Source organism: Pongo abelii, chromosome 4, assembly GCF_028885655.2.
Source record: "Pongo abelii isolate AG06213 chromosome 4, NHGRI_mPonAbe1-v2.0_pri, whole genome shotgun sequence".
NCBI classification, from domain to species: Eukaryota; Metazoa; Chordata; class Mammalia; order Primates; family Hominidae; genus Pongo; species Pongo abelii.
The window spans coordinates 33,283,072-33,302,127 of NC_071989.2; the positions used below are offsets into that span (position 1 = coordinate 33,283,072).

The following is a 19,056-nucleotide window of genomic DNA, read 5'->3' on the forward strand; positions in this document are numbered from 1 at the left end:
CCTGCAAGCCTTAGTTTCTTCAATGAGAATAATAATACTTATCTTATGGCATCAGACTCAGTAATAAATGAGGTGATGTATATAAAATACCTTGCAAACTTCTTGGAATAACTATTTAATAAATGTTAGCTATATTTTATTAGTCCTAGCTTACTTTGACCATTACACCTAATACTTAAAAAATTATGTTTTGTTTGTACATTTTTTCTGTGGTGTTAGGTTTATGGATAGATTTAAGGTCATACATTCTGTTATCAGGTTAGCCAATGTTAATATAATATATCCCAAGGACCTCAGTGCATTAGGAATTGAATCTTCATGCACCTAACCAAGACGTCCAGTTGTAGTGATTTTAAACAAATGTAGAGATTTATTCTCTCACCTGAAACACATCCAGAGGTGGGAGGTTGAGGGCAGGGATGATGACTTCCTAGTGTCATCAGGAGTCCAAGCTGGTTCTGTTTTCCTGCTGCTCTCAATCTTAGTGCATAAAATCCATTCTCAAGATCAAAGATGGTGGCTAGAGCTCCAGGGATCATGTGTTAATTCTAGGCAAGACAAAGAGAAAAGACAACAGGTAAAAACAGACCCTCCTGGTTGACATGGTTCTCTGTGAAAGGCTTTCCCGGAAGCCCCACTCATTAACTTCTGCTTACATTTCACTGACTAGCTCTAGTGACAAGGGATATCAGGGAATTTGTGCTTTTAATTGGACTCACTGCTATCCTACATCAATTTAGGAATCTGTTACTAAGGAAGAAGAGCGCATGGATGTAGGAAGGCAACTGTCCATCTTCCACAGACTCTGGAGCACCTTTTTCCTTGGGGTAGAGGCAGTCAACAGAATCACATGGTGGGCAGAGTGACTTGGACCAAGGTTCTGCTATACATCAGTAGTAAAGGGCCTTGTTTGAAACTTTGTGCCCTAATAATCAGATATATAGGTTCATGAAAAGTTCTTCAACATCTACCTCTCCCTGGGCCTCTTCACACCAAACCCTATACTTGTTCTAGGAAAAGGCTTCTGTTTTATTTTATTATTTATTACTATTTTATTTTATTTAATTTTTTTGAGACAGAGTTTCGCTCTTGTCACCCAGGCTGAATTGCAATGGCATGATCTCAGCTCACTGCAACCTCCGCCTCCTATGTTCAAGCAATTCTCCTGCCTCAGCCTCCCGAGTAGCTGGGATTACAGGCATGTGCCACCACGCCAGGCTAATTTTTGTATTTTTAGTAGAGATGGGGTTTCACCATATTGGCTAGGCTGGTCTCAAACTCCTGATCTCAGATGATCCGCCTGCCTCAGCCTCCCAAAGTGCTGGGATTACAGACATGAGCCACTGTGCCCGGCCAAGACATCTAATTTTAGTCACTACTTACTTGATGTTGGATTAAAAAAAAAATATTGATAGTGTGTCCATTTTTACTAATTACTAGATTGTTTGGTCTTGGTGAGCACTCAAAAAAAGATTCTCAGATTTGCCCAAATTATGTGATTATAGGAGTTCAGTGGGTAATATATTATGGGATAATTCAAGTGATTGAAAATAAGACTTAAAACATGGGTTTAAAAAAGTCTAGAAAGAAGATAATATATATTGCCCCATGGAGTTTTTAAAGGCACCGATTGACATTTTTGTCCATTGGCATTACCTACTTAGAAGGTGAGTTAGGTGGTAACTTATCTGGGCGATCCTGTCTAGAAATGTTATTATTGTAGAGCTTCCCTATCTTCCTGAGAACTCAGAGAGCACTAATTAAGATGAGAACAGAAGTATAGTAGAGATTGGTGATGTGCACAAATTAAATTATTTGACTGGCTAAAAATGGAAAAATAACAGAAAAACTAGGGAGAGATTAGAATTATGTTTTGCCATAAAAGTGATCCATGTACATTAAAGTCAATTTGGAACATAGAAAAAAGAAAAAGAATTCTCACATAATTCATCAATCATAACAGCTGCTAAACAGCTTTTGGCACTTCCCTTTCTGATATTTTTTCCTCTTCTACATTTGTTTTTGACGTTTTTGTCAATCACCGTATATGCAGTTTTAAATCTTAGAACACCCAAACTCTGATGAAATGAATGTAGGTTAGGTGGGGCATTGGTATCTGGAGTCTGGCTTGCATTTGGATCTTGTTCCTATCGTTTATTAGCTAAATGACTTTGGGCATGTTAATCTCCTTGAGCCTCAATTTCCTCATCTGTAAAATAGGGATTGTACTTAAATCTTTTTCAAAGAGTTGTTATGAGAATTAAAGAAAGAAATACTGCAGGTTGAACAGCCATATGGAGCTGTGCACAGTGGTATCCCCCATTAAGGGGTGCTGTTATTAACAATGGGTGTAATTGGACCAGCCTAGCCATGGCAAGCATGTGACAGTGGGTCGTTTGGAGAGGGTGGGGGTAAGCCAAGGAATGCAGATATTTTCTCTCCTTAAATGACCACCAGAGCTGAAGAGCCACAGTACTGTGGGGCCAGGCCAGGTGAATGCTTAGCATTCATTTCTTGGAGAGGTTCTGTGATGTCTCAACCACTCATTCAGGTGATGTATATTGAAAGTTTACTATGTGCTAGGTCCTCGGTAAGTACTGGGAACTACAGGATGGCACAGTTACGCCAACATGGGTACCCCTTATTGGCTGCAGCTCTTCAGCCACAGGATCGCTGGGCACAGGGCTTGGTGCTGAGCAGACTACCTTCATCTTTCATAAATATTCTGTACCCAGTGCAAGCTTGGGTGTTCAATACAGCATTAGAATCCACCACTCCTCTGCAAGTGCTTTCCTCAAGGTCACCAGTGAGCTTCTCATTATCAAATCCATTAGCCTTACCTGAGACCATGCTTCATGCCTCCAAAGCTGTGCCACCCAATGGAACTTTCTGCAATGACGGCTATGTTCTAGTCTGTGCAGCCCAATGTGGTAGCCACTAGCCACATGTGCCATTGAGCACTTTAAATATGGCAAGTGTGACTGAAGAGCTGAATTTTTAATTTTAATTACATTTAAATAGTCACACATGTGGCTAGTGGCTCCTCTGTGAGACAGCACTGCTCTAGAGCATTCGATCTTGTTGCCATTCATCCCTTTCTGGTAACCCTATGCTCTTAGCTTTGGTGACACAACATTCTTCTGGTTCTCTGTTAGCTCCTCTCTGTTTCCTCTTACTCCTCTTGCCCACTAAAAATAGCATCCCCCCAAAGTGTCTGTGCTCTGCCCTTCTCCCTCTGCTTTCTGCACTGTATTTCAGATCTGGCGAGGCAGCCCCTGGTTTCTAACTTGGAGCCGTCTGGAAATGACACCCAGGATGGTCTCTAGTCCTCACTCCTGTTTTTGGCTTCGGACTAGTATTTCCACTTCTAGCCTGGTGGTCACTTGGGCATTCTGCAGTCACCTTGGATTTACCATACCCCTAACTGAAATAGTCATTTCCATGTCCTTCATCTGGCTCTGCTGCTGCTTTACTGTTAACCTGTTTTCCTTTTCTCTTTGGCGTCATCTGTGACATGCCTCCCTCTGTGTTGTCCCTCACTCCCTAACTGTTGTACAGTCTTGAGATTCCTCACACACAGTGCTCTGCCTTTGTTCTCAAGGGCTCTATCTCTTTTTTTATAATAAAAGTCAATGCTTATTGTTGAAAATTTACAATATTCAGAAAAATACCAAAAAAAAAAAAAAAAAGGAAAGAAAAGAAAAGAAAACTTGCTCATAATTGTAACATCCCGAGAACCATTTTTAACTTTTTTGGTGTGACTTCCCACATATAACCTTCCCTAACCTCTTGCCTGGATTACTGCGACTGTGAATGCTTGGTGTCTCCCCCACCCTAATCCACTGCTATTTCCCAAGGCTGATTCTCATCATATCACTCTTCTGCTCTGCTCATAAATCTCCAGAGGCACCCAGTTGTCTACTGCATTAAGTTTGTCCCCACTGATGGGGCGTCATGCCAAGCCGACCTCTGCTTTCCTAATGCTCAACAGCCCTGATATGGGAAATGTTACTGACACACCACAGTTAGAAATGCCCACAAAAGCAAGAAGTCATAGTATCAGTTATGGTTGGGAATAGATACCTATTTAGCTTGGCTTAAATTTAATAAGCACTACTATTTCCATCCTTTTTTCCAGGAAGCAAAACTCCAGGCTGAGCTCGGTGGCTCACGCCTGTAATCCCAACACTTTGGGAGGCCAAGGCGGGTGGATCATTTGAGGTCAGGAGTTTGAAACCAGCCTGGCCAACATAGTGAAACCCTGTGCCTACTAAAAATACAAAAATTAGCCGGGTGTGGTGGCGCATGTCTGTAACCCCAGCTACTCGGGAGGCTGAGGCAGGAGAATTGCTTGAACCCTGGAGGCAAAGGTTGCAGTGAGCTGAGATCATGCCACTGCACTCCAGCCTGGGTGACAGAGAGACATTCTGTCTCAAAAAAAAAAAAAAAAAAAGGGAAAAAAAAGGAAAACAAAACTCCAAAGCTGTTACCTTTTAGATTGTGGTAGACAGATTTATTGTATTGGATTTTACTTCTTTGCAAATTAAAAAAAAGTTTTTGTCCGTTTTGGTCCCTGAGATAGTTGCAGTTTCTAGTCCTATGTGTATTTTCTAATTACATAGCATACAAGTCTGTAGAGTTAAGCATTTCCCTTCCCCTGGAGAGAACTTTTTTCCAGAGCTGAGAAACTCACACCCTCTTTGCCTGAGACATCACCTCTACTGAGTCTTGATACTTTGAGTCAATCAAAAATGAATCAATAACTATTTATCGCATGCCTGCAAGCAATGGGCTCCTCCATTGGACAAAGATGTCCTGAGCATTCTTAGGATTTGGGGTCTTCCTGGCAATGGACTTGGCCCCTTAACAAAGGCCATGCTCTATCTTGGTGATTGAGCATCCAGCTGGTTTTGCCTGCCTGATTGCTCACTGGCCCGAGCATGGGTATGGCTCTGCTCACACTGTGGCCTCCTCAGTGTCTGGGAGGTTTCGTGGGAGAGGAGGAAGACTTTGTCAAGTTTTGCTCGGTGGCCTGAAATTTAATTTTATGCTCATTGAGCACAGATTTAGTTCCTAATAAATTCTGTCCTCAGCTGTGTCTTATTTGTCTTTTAACAGCTCCCTGGCACATGTAAGCAATTAATAAATGGTTGCTATTATTAGGATTATGATTATACAGATGCCTCTGCAAACATTTTCTTTGTCTCTGCCTTTTCTCGGGCTCTAGACTAAGTGCCCAGCTGCCTCCTGGCTGTCAGGCACATTTGCACCTTTGCCTGTGCTGTGATGTAGGCTCAGCCAAGCATGCCTTCCAGCCTCCTCCCCTCCTATTAAAATCCTGTTCACACAGTTAGGACCTTTCTAATGCCTCTTCCTCACATGCAGTCTTCCCTCAGGTTAGAGCTCATTGCATCTTCCTCTCTGTGTTGTTTCTTTGTACCCCCCATAGTAAGCTGTGGTCCTACCTGTGATAACTTCAATTGTTTACATGTCACACCCTCAGCCTATCTCTTGTGGTGGAGACTGTATTTACAATGCTCACCCTGCCAATCTCAGGACCTTGCATAGTTCATAGATGTTTGTCTGATTCACACTGTCACAGAAATTCCAAAGCCACCAGGTCTTTGTTAAACTTCTTCAGGAAGAGTAAGTGAGTGCCACAAAGTCCTGGCCGTATATCCTAGAGACATTCTCACTGCTTAGCTGTTGGGTTTGAGGCCTCTGCCAAGGATGAGGGGGCTCAGGGCAAACAAATGACTTTGGCACTGGACTCCAGCAGGTGGAGTTCCTTGTATTTTCAGAGATCTCCAGGAATCATAACAATAATTCATAGAAAAAATAGCTTATTGTCAAAAGTTAGAGGTCCACCTTGCCTTTTGGGGCCGTGTAAGCCACATGTTTTCTTGAAAATAAAATAATGAAGAGAAAAATAATTATTCTTATTCATGTAATTTTTTGCTTTTGTAAAAGAGAGACCTGTGAAACACTGGGATACCTAGCTTCTCAATGCATCAGTTTTCTTATCTGTAAAATAAAGAGGATCATAGTACCCATATCACGGGGTTTTCTGAGGAGTAAATGTTTTTATGCATATGAAGTGCTCAATAAATAGAGCTTTTATTATTATTATTATATATGTGCTTAATAAATGTTAGCAATTTTTATCTCATTACCACTAATGCACTAATGGACATTGTCTAATAAATAATTTCTATGATGTTGCTAGCACGAGAGAGACACAAATCTTTGAGTTCACCTAAGCTACTAGTCACCCTGAAAAGATTCAAGAAATATCAATAATCTCAAACTTTTTTATTTTAACAGCACTAACTTTCTTTTTTTAAATTATACTTTAAGTTCTGGGATATATGTACAGAATGTGCAGGTTTGTTACATAGGTATACACATGCCATGGTGGTTTGCTGCACCCATCAACCCGTCATCTACATTAGATATTTCTCCTAATGCTATCCCTTCCCTAGGCCCCCACCCCCTGACAGGCCCTGGTGTGTGATGTTCCCCTCCCTGTGTCTACGTGTTCTCATTGTTCATCTCCCACTTATGAGTAACATCACTGACTGTCTGACAGTTGTGCATATCCATTGCCATGCATCGCTGTGACCTGCTGTCCCACACACACATAACATCAGGTTTATTATACCACACTGGCCACTTGATTCACCTCCACAGTTGATTGTAGGTATTAAAAAAGAAGTATGAATGGCAAGGAATAAAAACTGAATTCTTTCTCTTACAGTGCTACAATTTTGGGGGTGGGGCAGGGCTGAAAATTGCAGTTACATGGTTATTACAAGGCAATTACCTCAACAGTACTCTTCTTTCTCGCTCACACTTCAAAGGAACACATGTCCAAAGGGCCTTCTTCTCCTTTAATGGTCTTGACGTTGTCCCATCATACCTAAGTGCAAAACTATGACAATGCTTCTCTTCCTGGTTGCCAAAAGTAACATGTGGGGGCACCTCACAGTTGTGAAGGGAGAATGGCCTCTTTATGGTGGCTGGCTTGGAATTATAAATATTTTTATTTCTTCCGTAGGAGATGGCTCGTGGAAGAGAGGAGACAAACACGACTTTGAAGCTAAGCAAGCATACTCGTCCCTCCAGACAGTCACTCTACTGAGGACAGTGAAACCTGAGTTTGAGAAGTTTTCCATGGAGGTGAAAAGTTCAGTTGAGAAACAAGGGCTCAATATGGAGGATTATGTAAGTGCCTGATTATGAGCCTAGACCTTTAACATCCTGAAAACAGTCTTCTAATTAAATCAGAGATGACAGAGTGTCCCATTCTGAGCCATTCAAAAGTTCCTAGGTTCAGGTCTGAATGTCACTGTTGCCTTCTGTGTGTGTTTTTTTTTTTTTTTTCCTTTCTGGGTGGTTTTCCTCCTTCCCTCCCCAATATACCCACTATCATCTCTACCCTTCACTTACACTTTTTTAGCTGCTGCAGGAAGGACAATTGCTTTTTCATGGGCACTTGTGGTGGTGCTGAGTAGAATGTCTGTAGGCTTCCATCACGTATTTGACTAAGAGAGTTTTGGGGGAGAAGGAGGATGAAGGAGTGCCAAAGGTTTGCATGCCTAATTTTTCCAAAGCTTGGTGGCAGCTGATATTTGAGGTTTTAGGAGACACTTTCTTTTGGCAGCCTGGCTTAGCATTCTGACTAGTCTGCTTGTGGACGGTGTTGTTGCCTCTTTCTGCTGGAAGTTGCTTCCTACTCACATATTGTAGGGCTTCACATTCCATTAGTGCTGTTGTTCCTATTGCATTTCAAGAGTGGACAAGAGTCAGAACCTCAGTTCAGACTGAGGATTAGGCAGAGGGATTCATCTAAGAGCTGGCACTGCAGGCAGCTGACCACACCTCATTTGGCATCATTGTTTTGACCGCCTCTGACATGCTTTGCTGCATGGCCAACATGCCACTCCTGTAAATCCCTTCTTAGAAAAGGATGTGATGGGCACCTTGGGCTAGCTGAGTAGGTGTGCTGGTCTTCAAAACTAATCAATCTACAGCATCCCAGACTGAAAAGGAGCACCTTCTTCCTCTTCTTCTTTTTTTTGAGTCAACATTTCGCTCTGTCTCTCAGGTTGGAGTGCAGTGGCGTGATCATGGCTCACTGCAGCCTCAAACTCCTGGGCTCAAGCGATCCTCCCAGTTCAGCCTCCTGAGTAGTTGGGACCAAAGGTACACACCCCCATGCTCAGCTAATTAGGAACACCTTCTTAATGATAGGCATATGGCCTGGATAGTCTCTTCCCAAGTTGAATAATGATCAACTTCATAAGAGATGGCCACTTCCAAACAAGATTTCTCCTAGTTTCTCTACTTGAAGTACCACAGAGTACTGGCATTGGCCTCAGAGCTGCCTTCTGAGTCTAGATCTAGTGCTTCTGAGCTGTGTGATCTTGGAAAAATTGCTCGGTTTCCCTGATTCAAATTGCTTTTTCCTGTTGGGAGGATTTCGGATTATTTACCTGAAGCATTTAGCGCTATCCCTGTCAGAAAGTTAGAACAAAATAAGTGGTAAATCTTTTGTACCATTGTTGCAAGATTATACCTGTCTTTATAGGAATTTGTTATCAAATGACATACAAAGGGTCTTATAAACATTTTATTAATGTTTTAAATGTTACATATACTATGCTCACATCATTTAAAATACCTTTTGACTTTTTAAATCAGTGCTGTCTGGTAGTTATACAACGTGACCCAAAAGCGAGCCACGTGTATAATTTAAAATTTTCTAGTTGACACATTTGAAAAAGTGAAAAAAAAAACCCAGGTGAAATTAATTTTAATAATATATTCCAATTAACACAATATAAACATAATATTTCAACATTTAATTAATTAAAAAATTATTAATGAGATTTTAATGTATTTCTTGTACTACGTCTTGGAAATCCAGTGTAATTTTACACTTACAGCATGCGAAGCCGTTGTTCAAGTGCCCCATAGCCACACATGACTAGTGGCTACCATATTGAACAGCGTGTTCTGAATTACGAAAGAAGTAGGGTTTTTGCAACAGAGCCTACGTTTAAGGAAACATGTGATAGTGTTGTCATCATCCAAATCCTTTGTCTCAGAAATATGAAAGAACGCAAAGGGTACTGAACTTCCTTCAGTAGTGCCGCCAAATGTAGCCTGGGCCATTATTGAAAACATCAAACTCTTTTACATATGCCACTGTATATTGTTTTACTTTATTAGGTTCATATTAATTTTATGGTTTAAAGAGTCAACAATGGTGCCATGTTGTCTGGCTTCCTCTCACTGGGAAAAAGTTGGCATCCCAGCCAGGAGTGGTGGCTGACGTCTGTCATCCCAGCACTTTGGGAGCCTGAGGCAGGCGACTGCTTGAGCTCAGGAGTTGAAGACCAGCTTGGGCAACATGGTGAAACCTCATTTCTACAAAAAATACAAAAATTAGCCAGGCATGGTGGCATGCACTTGTAGGCCCAGCTACTTGAGAAGCTGAGGTAGGAGGATCACCTGAACCCAGGGAGGTCGAGGCTGCAGTGAGCTGTGATTGCACCACTGTGCTCCAGCCTGGGTGGCAGAGTAAGATCCTGTCTCAAAGACAAAGTTGGCATCCCACTACTGGGTAATTCTTCTTGGTTATCTGTTATTCTGTGTTCATAATATTAAATCTTATTTTAATGGTAGTCTAAGCAAAATCTCACTGGAAAGGTATACCTACTACAAAGATTTATAGTATATTCCAAACCTGACAAGAGCACTTTAGAGATTATTTGCAGCCCTAGATTACCATCCTGCTTCCCTCTGATGGTGGGACTATTAAAACTGACTTTATAAATACATAAAAATTAGAATTTTAAGTAGAAGTTAGAGCCAACTATAATAACTTATTTTAGTTCTGAAGATGTGTCCATATTTTGTATGTATGTAGGTTTTAGTGGGGCTTTTTTTTTTTTTTTTTTTTTGAGATGAGGCTTCCCTGTGTTGCTGTGGCTGCTCCTGGGCTCAAGTGATCCTCCTGCCTTAGACTCTGGAGTAGGTGGGATTACAGGTGCACACCACCACGCCTGGCTGAGTTGGGCTGTTGTGAACACCAGCTGCAGATGTTTATCAAGTTAGGTTGGACAGGTGGTCCTGGTGAGTATCATGGGAAGGAACTATGGGAGCCAAAGAGCCAGCGCCTGGTGTGGCTGGGATCCCAGAGACTAGTCCTTGATCTAGTGTGGTGGGGGAGCCTGTAGGAGTCTGGGGTCTTCTCTCTAGACTCAGTCTTTTTGCTTCTCTTATTTGTGCTAATGAGTTGTCTCATCTGCTTACTTAGAACTCCAGTTCATGATGCCCATCATGAGCTCTTCGTTCTCTGCTATCCGTCTCGAATTCAGTGACTTTGGTGGACTCTCTCATTTGTTCTAAAATTTACCATGCATTTTCCAAAGAATCACATGACCTAGGAATAGTGACAGTTTAGTTTCTTTTAAATTCTTCTACTTTTAAGTATGCTTAATTGAAAGTGTCCTTAAGAAGCTGGGCACAGTGGTACATGCCTGTATTCCCAGGTACTTGGGAAGCTGAGGTGGGAGAATCGCTTAAGTCTAGGAGTTTGAGCCCAGACTGGATAACATGGATAACATATCAAGACCTCACCTCTAAAAAAATAAGTAAATAAAGTAATTTTTTAAAAATATAATTAAGTATGTGTATACTTAATTGAATTTAAGTATTAAATATATTGAATTAAAATTAAGTATAATTAATTAAATTAAAACTTTAAATGGCCTTGGGTGGGATCCCAATATGTATTAAATATAAGCAGTGATAGTGGGCATCTTAACTTTAATGTAAAGAGCATACAACAGAATTCATATCTGTTCACATCACCACTTAAACATGATGTTTGCTGTGGGGCTCGGGGGACACTCTTTATTAGACTGTGGCAGTTCCCTTTTCTCTCTTGTTAGTGAATCTTTTTTCTTTGGCAAAATGATTCCTTCTAATACGATAACTGAAACAAAAATAGCACATCAAGCATCAAGGTTTGTATAATGTAGGTTAAGGAAAATCTTTGGACATAGGTTTTTTACTTTAGGCGTTATGTATCGTATGATACCACTGACTCTATTTCTTATATGTTAGTATTGCATTCATCATATTACCATGTTGTCAGCATCCTTAAAAAGGTTATGGTCTTCTGAAAATGAAAAATTTGAAACTTTAAAATATTTACAGACTATACTGAAGCATTGAGAGGATAGAGTAGCAATGATGTTTTTAGTAAAATTAATATTTCATATTTTTAACTTACCAAATTTTGATGGATTAATGCCATTTTGTTTTGGTGAAATTGATCTCTTCTCTCCTCTATCCATCTCTTGCCCTCTCTCTTTTTAACTGACTTTTTAATAGAGGTAATTGCACACTTACATGCAGTTTTAAGATGCAATACAGAGAGATTCCTTGTATACATTTCCCAGTTTCCCGCAATGGTAACATTTTGGAAAATTATAAGATCACAACTAGGATATTGACACAGATGCAATGCAATCATTATGCTCAGATTTCCCAGTTTTACCTATACTCTTTATATGTGTGTGTGTGTGTATTAAGTTCTATGCAATTTTATTCTGTGTAGATTTGAGTGTTTGAATTTTATCAAATGCGTATTCTTACACATATTGTGATACTCAGTTTTTCTTTATTCTGTTATAAAGTTGTGATGTGAGTTGTATTAGTAGATGTTTCTGATTGTAACCATTTCTGCACTCCTAGAATAACTCAGGACCATCTCAACCTCAAGACTGAATTGTTCTATTTCCCAGTTCATATTTTGGAGAATATACTTATGGTTGAACCTACACATGCCTGCCTAGGTGGAGATTTTCAGGCTGGGTTGTCTCAAATGCTATTAGCAGCCTGTAAATTAGCTTCCCTGAGTCCAGTGTTCACTCCTGTTTCCCTCAGCTTGGGTGCTACATGTGTGTGGTGTGATAGAAAATGGCGTTGTTTAGGGCTAGTCTATCACTGGGGCTGTAAGTGTTGCATATACTATAATTGTCTAGTTATTAGTACATGTATCTTATGACAATGTCCCCACTATTCCTATGGGTACTATAATATTAAAAAAATGCATTTGTTCTTTTACTAGTGAACCAAGGGGAAATCTATTCCATTCTGATGCATCTTTTTTTTTTTTTTTTTTTTTTTTTTTTTTTTTTTTTTTTGAGACAGGTTTTCGCTCTGTCGCCAGGCTGGAATGCAGTGGCATTATCCTGGCTCACTGCAACCCCTGCCTCCCGGGTTCAAGTAATTCTCCTGCCTCAGCCTCCCAAGTAGCTAAGATTAGAGGCACGTGCCACCACGCCTGGCTAATTTTTGTATTTTTAATAGAGATGGGGTTTCACTATGTTGGCCAAGATGGTCTCGATCTCTTGACCTTGTGATCTGCCTGCCTCAGCCTCCCAAAGTGCTGGGATTACAGGTGTGAGCCATCTCGCCCAGCCTGCATCGTGTTTTAATGAGGCTCAGTGGCGACCACCGGAGGCAGTGCAGCCCAGTGGTTAAATACGCAGGCTTGGGATTTCATAGACCTGGCTGCCTCTTACAATTCTTATCTTGGGCACCTTTCTGAGACTTAGTTCGTTAGTTTACTGGCTATTAAATGGGAATAACAATTTTTGACTGACAAAGTTGTTCAAATAGCTCAAGAATTGTATAAAAATAATATTCACCACAATGCCAGGCATTCACTGGATGGTAAGCATTCATTGGTGCTTACCAATGATGAATACTTACCGTGATGAATACTTGGTAAGCATTCATCGGATGGTAGCTATCATTTCTCTTACTTTTGTTTCTTGTATTCCAGGCTGATATATATGACACTCTTGTATGCCTACTGCACGCAGTACTCTTACTCATCCTTCAGATTGTAACTCAAACACCACTTCCTCAGGACAGTCTTTCCTGACACCCCAGACTATGTCACGGTGCTTGGTTCCTTTGCATCACAGCACACCTCTTGGGTTGTAATTATACACTGATGTGTGGGATTTTCTGATTAACCTTTGTCTCTTCTACTGTAAACTCTACAAAAGCAGGAACTACTCCTGTTTCTGCCCACTCTTGCATTCCCTTACTGTGTACATGGCACATAGGAAATGGCCAAAGTACCTATTATTATTATTATGGTTATTATTTTTGTTATTATTGAATAGAAAGGACATCAAATCAAACACACTTCCTCTACAGTGGTGGAAACTGAGGCCGAGAAAGGTGGGGTGGCCTTTCCAAATGTAACTAGTATATTGCAGTCAGTACAGTGATGTTGGCTGGTGGTGGAGTCCTATACTTAGACCTTATTGGGTACACAAAGCCAAGTATTCAGTTTCACTTATACCATGGGAGATAGTGTGGGGATAGTAATGGGGTTTCACAGTGGGGGTTCTGAGGACCATCTGGAGGTCACCTGAAATCTAAAGTGAGAAGTAAAGCCCTACTGCAGAGGCTCTCAAGTGTCAGTGGAGCTCTAGGTATGGCTCAGACAAGTTTTTGCCAAGTACCCGCCTGGCCTTTTCTGGTGGTTTCTATTGGGTTGCCCATATGTGCAGTGGCCCTCACTCAAGGGCATCTTAATGGTGGTGCTTGGCCTCTGCCCATGAGCAGTTCCAATTCCAGAGCACTGGTATTTGGTTTTAGAATGCAGTGTGTGGTGGCCAAGCCAAGATTAGTTGCATCCCCTGACTCCTGCCTGGGTCAGTGACTTTCTTTTTCCACTACATCAGTCTGACCCTTTTAACAACAATGTACCCCATAAGGGGGCAAACCCATGACCTGAAGATTATGTGTCTCAGGCTCTACAAGTGAGCCTGGAAGCAACACAGGCTGAAGTATTTCCTTCCTTTCCCTGCACCCCACCTGCCCAAATACACACTTGTAAGATACTGGTTTCTCTTTCCTCTTTCAGACACTTGGCAAAGTCTGGCTAGGACTTCATCTCCTCTTCATCCTCAGTGACCTAGTTTTCCTATTTTTTTCTGAAGTATAAACCATCATTCCTTCTTCATCCTCAGTGACCTAGTTTTCCTATTTTTTTTCTGAAGTATAAACCATCATTCCTTTGATAATCAGATGCTGTTTTTTGAGTGCTCCAGAAGTATGAATGTGAGTCTGATCCTGGAAAATGAGTGGTCCCATCTGGGGTGGGATCCTCACTCCCTAAAAATACTTGAGCAGGTACATAAATATCCATGACTGTGAGCTCTGGGGGCCCATGAGAGCTGCATTCTTATGCCAGCATGCACAAAAAACAACATATACCTTAGTGTAAAGCACTCTGACACGCTGGTGATAATCACAGGAGTCTAGACAGTTTATTTTGTAGCAGATTGAATGTGGCATATATGTGAAAATATCCATGTTTCTAGAGAATCGAAATTAAACAGTGAGTTCACTTTGTTCTTTAGTAAGAGGTACCTTTCAAATTCATTCATGTTTTCATGAGCTCGTTAGGTGGATGTTTTCTTGACCTAGGGTGTATTAACACTTTATAATTATGTACAAAATGTTATGTGTAAGTGCACGTGTGTATACTTTTGGAGAGAAGGGTCAGCATCCATCATCTGATTCTTAATGGGGGTCAGTGTAGCAAAAAGTAGAAAATCATTGAATTAGACCATGGCTTGTCAGTATTCCATTCACCCAGTTACTGTCCTGAGCCCTGTTTATTCACATGGATAGGGTACGACAACATTGTGTATGTCAGATTGCACTGAAAAATCACTCCCTTGGAAGAAACTAAACAAAGACCTAAATGCTTGAATGCTACCTTATCTTACATGATAAAAACCATTAGTTTTATTTCTGAAATGAAAGATATATTCATTTTTTTATTCTGGACTAGGGAGACAGTTCAGTCTTTTCAATTCCCAGTGTTTTTGCATTATGCTTTTAAGAGTAGACTTAAATTTGTCCCTGCTACTATTTCTCATGTTAGACTGAGTCAGTGTGGGAGACAGATTTTCCTCTCAGTCAGCTTATTTGGCTTTTCTGGCCTGTAAATTTCACTTTTGACTTGACGCACTCTCCTGATTGTGTTTGGCACTTTTGAGACCCTTTCACTGACTGGCCCTTTAACAGTTGGTTCTGTCTTTGGGTGAAGTTCACATTCCTTCCCTCATATTGTTGTTGTTTAAGTCAAAATAATACACAACTTTCTAGATCGAAAGGGCCCAATATAATGAATTAAATGATACACAATTAAATGATACACAACAAATTAAATGATAAATAATACACAACTTTCTAGATTGAAAGGGCCCAATATAATGAATTAAAAATACATTCATAGTACTAAAGGGTTATAGATAAACATGAATCTTCTTTTCTGTCATTCTCTACTTCTAACTCCCATTTCCGTAGAGACAATCATCATTAATGTTTTATCTGCTTTTCTGCTGTTTCTCTCCACATTTCTAAAATCGATTATCCATATTGCTGTTTTTGATAGTAAAAATTTTGATATTATCTCTTGACTTCCTAAAGTGGAAAAAGATTTAGCTAGCTCTTTTATGTACTTTTTCTCTGCCAGTTCTTCCTTTTCCTTCTACCTTCCCAATACTTTACAACATAGTTTCTGGTTAAAAATACATTCATAAAATAAAATGTGAAGAAAAGCTAAAAAAATTCAGAGCTTTTATTATTATGACCATATAAATATTTATAGTAGAACCATATAGTATTCTACAATTTCATATCCTTTCCAGTACAGCTTTTTGTTTCTCTGGCCTTACTAATTGCCTTAGTTTTTATTTGCTTCTGTGCCTATGTAGTTCTTACTGTTTCATTTTCACTTTCCCAGCCAAACATTTTAGATAATGTTAATTTTTTAAACCCTTTATCTTCCTGCTCTAATCTAGAGCAATTTATTTCTCCAATACCACCTGGAAATGTCCTTCAGTTCTCTATTATATCTCTTTTCTCAGGTATCAGATCTCCTTTTTTCTTAAATTTCCCCATGGTTTTGAAGAAGAAAGGAGGTATGCATTTTTTTTTTTTTGAGATGGGGTCTCACTCTGTCACCCAGGCTGGAGTGCAGTGGTGCCATCTCAGCTCACTGCAACCTCCACCTCCTGTGCTTAATAGATCCTCCCACCTCAACCTCCTGTGTAGCTAGGACTATAGGCGTGCTTCCATGCCCAGCTAATTTTTGTATTTTTAGTAGAGACAGGGTTTCATCATGTTGCCCAAGCTGGTCTCGAATTCCTGTGCTCAAGCAATCCTCCTACCTCGGCCTCCCACAGTTCTGGGATTACAGGTATGAGTCATCATGCCTGGCAGGAAAATCTTTTGAGACTTTGAGTATCAGAAAACATTTTGTTTTAGTCTTACATTTAATTGAGTTTAGCTGGGTATAAAATTTTCTTTGAATATTAATTTTCCTCAAAATTTTGATACTGTTATTCTGCTGTTTTGTAGCTTTTGGTGTTACCATTCTGATTATTTATATTTTTCATGCTTTCTTTTTCTCCATCTCTAGAAGCTTTTAGTATTTTCTCTGTATTGTTGATTGTATCAGTAAGGATCTAGTCAGGAAAATAGAGCCTATGCCAGGTGATTCAACAGGGATTTAATATGAGGAATTACCTTTAAGGTGTAGAAAGAGCTGAGACGCCAAATGCAAGAATAATGCAAGCCAGAGATTAGCAACAGCAGAAAGCATTACCACCTGTAGAGCTGGAAGGACCAAGGAAGAGATAGTTTTCCTAAGACTCCAAAGGTAGGGTTGCCCTGGGAGATAAAAGGATAGAGTAAATGCAGGTTCTTCTAGAGGTGCTGCCCAAGGCAAAGGGAAAGTGGGAGAAATATCCTGGCTTTTTTCTTCTTTCTGGTGCTAGTCTCCCACCAGTGCTTCTTCTTGGCTGAACCAACTAGATGTCAGCTGACAGGGAAAGGGACCTGGAGGAGTCATTTTCATATGATATAGGGCAGAGTAAAGCAGATGAAGGGAGGGGAATGAATTGGAGGGGAATGAAATAGGCAGACAACTGGACTCACTGGTGTTCTGAAATTTCACAATAATATGAGCGTTTTTACATCCTTGTTATGAGTACTTTTTGCTTGCTTTTTCTGGAACTTTAAAATGGGATGTTGGCTCTTCTCAGTTGATTCTCTAATTTCTCTCCTATTTTCCAACCCTTCTTTTTTCTTTTACTTTCTGAGAAATTGACTCAACTTTACCTTCCAGCCTATTTATTGAATTTTCAATTTTTGCTGTCATATTTTTAATTTCCAACAGCTCTCTCTTGTTTTCTGTGCCCCCCTTTTAAAAGATAGCACCTTGACTTGTTTCCTGCATACAATATTTTGTCTTTCTGAGTGCATGCTTTCATCAATTGTAGAATACACTTTTAAAAAATATTTTAACTTATCCAAAATTGAGATTCATTTTATTATTGGTGGACTGTCATAATTTAATAAGTAGAATTTTTTCTTTCTAAGGGCAACTTAGAAAAAAAGGTGCTTCTTACAATTGCAGGTATATTACATTTGTTGAGATAAGGTTTTTTCCTTTGAGAACTAAATCAGAAGGAAAAAAAGAGATTTTAAAAAAATTTTTCTTTTACTTTCTGCATAGTGTATGCCTTTCAAGTTCATTTTTTTCTATTAATTTTGATCTCTTTCTCTTTTATATTATAAACTTTTCTTAAACTTTTGGTAATCCTTAGCTGTTTATATTTAAGGGTGAGCCACTATGGAGCTTTCCAGAAGCTCTGTGTGTATGAGTGGAACTTGTTATAGTGGTGAACTTTACTATAGGGTAATAATGTATCAAGCTTATTATTCAAGGGATTATCCCAAATATGAATATCTGGAAGTTGCTTACCTTAGGTTGGTCAGTTTCACTACAAAATTCTCCTCTAAATTCCTTCTTGAGGGTCATAAGGCTGCCCTATATTCTGGGGGCCCAGGGAGTGAAAGTCTCACCTTTAGGACTGCAGACTTATTACTTAAACCCAATTTTCAGTTTTATGCTTCACCCAATCTTCAGCTATGCCTGGTACCTTCCTGTTCAGATCTTCTTGGCTTCAACATCTTCAGACAATAAAACTAACGCCTTTTGCCTAGATGGGATGGGCACTTTCTTCTGTGTATAAGGTTAGGGAGGAGATCCGACTCAATTTAAGGTTGAAAAATGGGATATTTACATAAAAATAATTATGAGAGCTCCTTATACAGACTTTTAACTAATCTTGCTGTTTTCAGTGCCACTGCATCCCCCACCTCCAGAGGTGACAGTGACTCCAATTCTAGAGCCTCTGAACTGGATTGGCTTTGCTTCTTGTTGGAGTTCCCTGCCACCCTCCTGTGTACACTTTGGTTGTAGTTTTTCAGTTCTATTGAGTCAGTTACCTTTTCTGAACTTCCAACATTTTGTTGATATTTCTTTCTTTTCTTTCCTTTTTTTTTTTTTTTTTGAGACGGAGTCTCACTCTGTCACCCAGGCTGGAGTGCGGTGGTGCAATCTCGGCTCACTGCAACCTCCGCTTCCCAGGTTCAAGCAATTCTCCTGCTTCAGCCTCCCTTGTAGCTGGGACTACAGGCACCGGCTACCACGCATGGCTAATTTTTGTATTTTTAATAGAGACAGGGTTTCACCATGTTGGTCAGGCTTGTCTCCAACTCCCGACCTCAGGTGATCCGCCCACCTCAGCCTTCCAAAGTGCTGGGATTACGGACGGGAGCCACCCCTCCTGCTTGTCGATATTTCTTATCTGCTATTTCCTTTCTGTACTCTTTAGACTTGTAGGTTTATGTCTTAAAACATTTATTTATTTCATTTTGGTGGGGATTTTAGAAAGAATCTGTGTTTATATGGCTGTGATTTACCTGAAGTCTCTTCTGTATTGTTGACTCTCAGTACCATGCAAGTGTTCAAAGATGGTGGTGCCATTTTTTGTGGGGTGGAGGTGGGGTGGGGAATAATCTTATCAAAGCAGGGGAAAGAGAGACAGGATGTATTTGAGAGAGCGAGTGAACATATGTTTTGGTCCAAAATGC

At 40.1% G+C, this 19,056-nt stretch overlaps 1 protein-coding gene across 2 annotated transcripts in view; it reads left to right on the forward strand.

Annotated features, from left to right (window-relative positions):
- NPR3 (natriuretic peptide receptor 3) overlaps positions 1-19,056 on the forward strand; it is an 86,089-nt gene that overhangs the window by 21,161 nt on the left and 45,872 nt on the right. For both annotated transcript variants that reach the window (XM_009240613.4, XM_009240615.4), the window contains exon 3: positions 7,058-7,224. In XM_009240613.4, the coding sequence (XP_009238888.2) occupies positions 7,058-7,224 (167 nt within the window). The remainder of the gene's footprint in view (positions 1-7,057; positions 7,225-19,056) is intronic.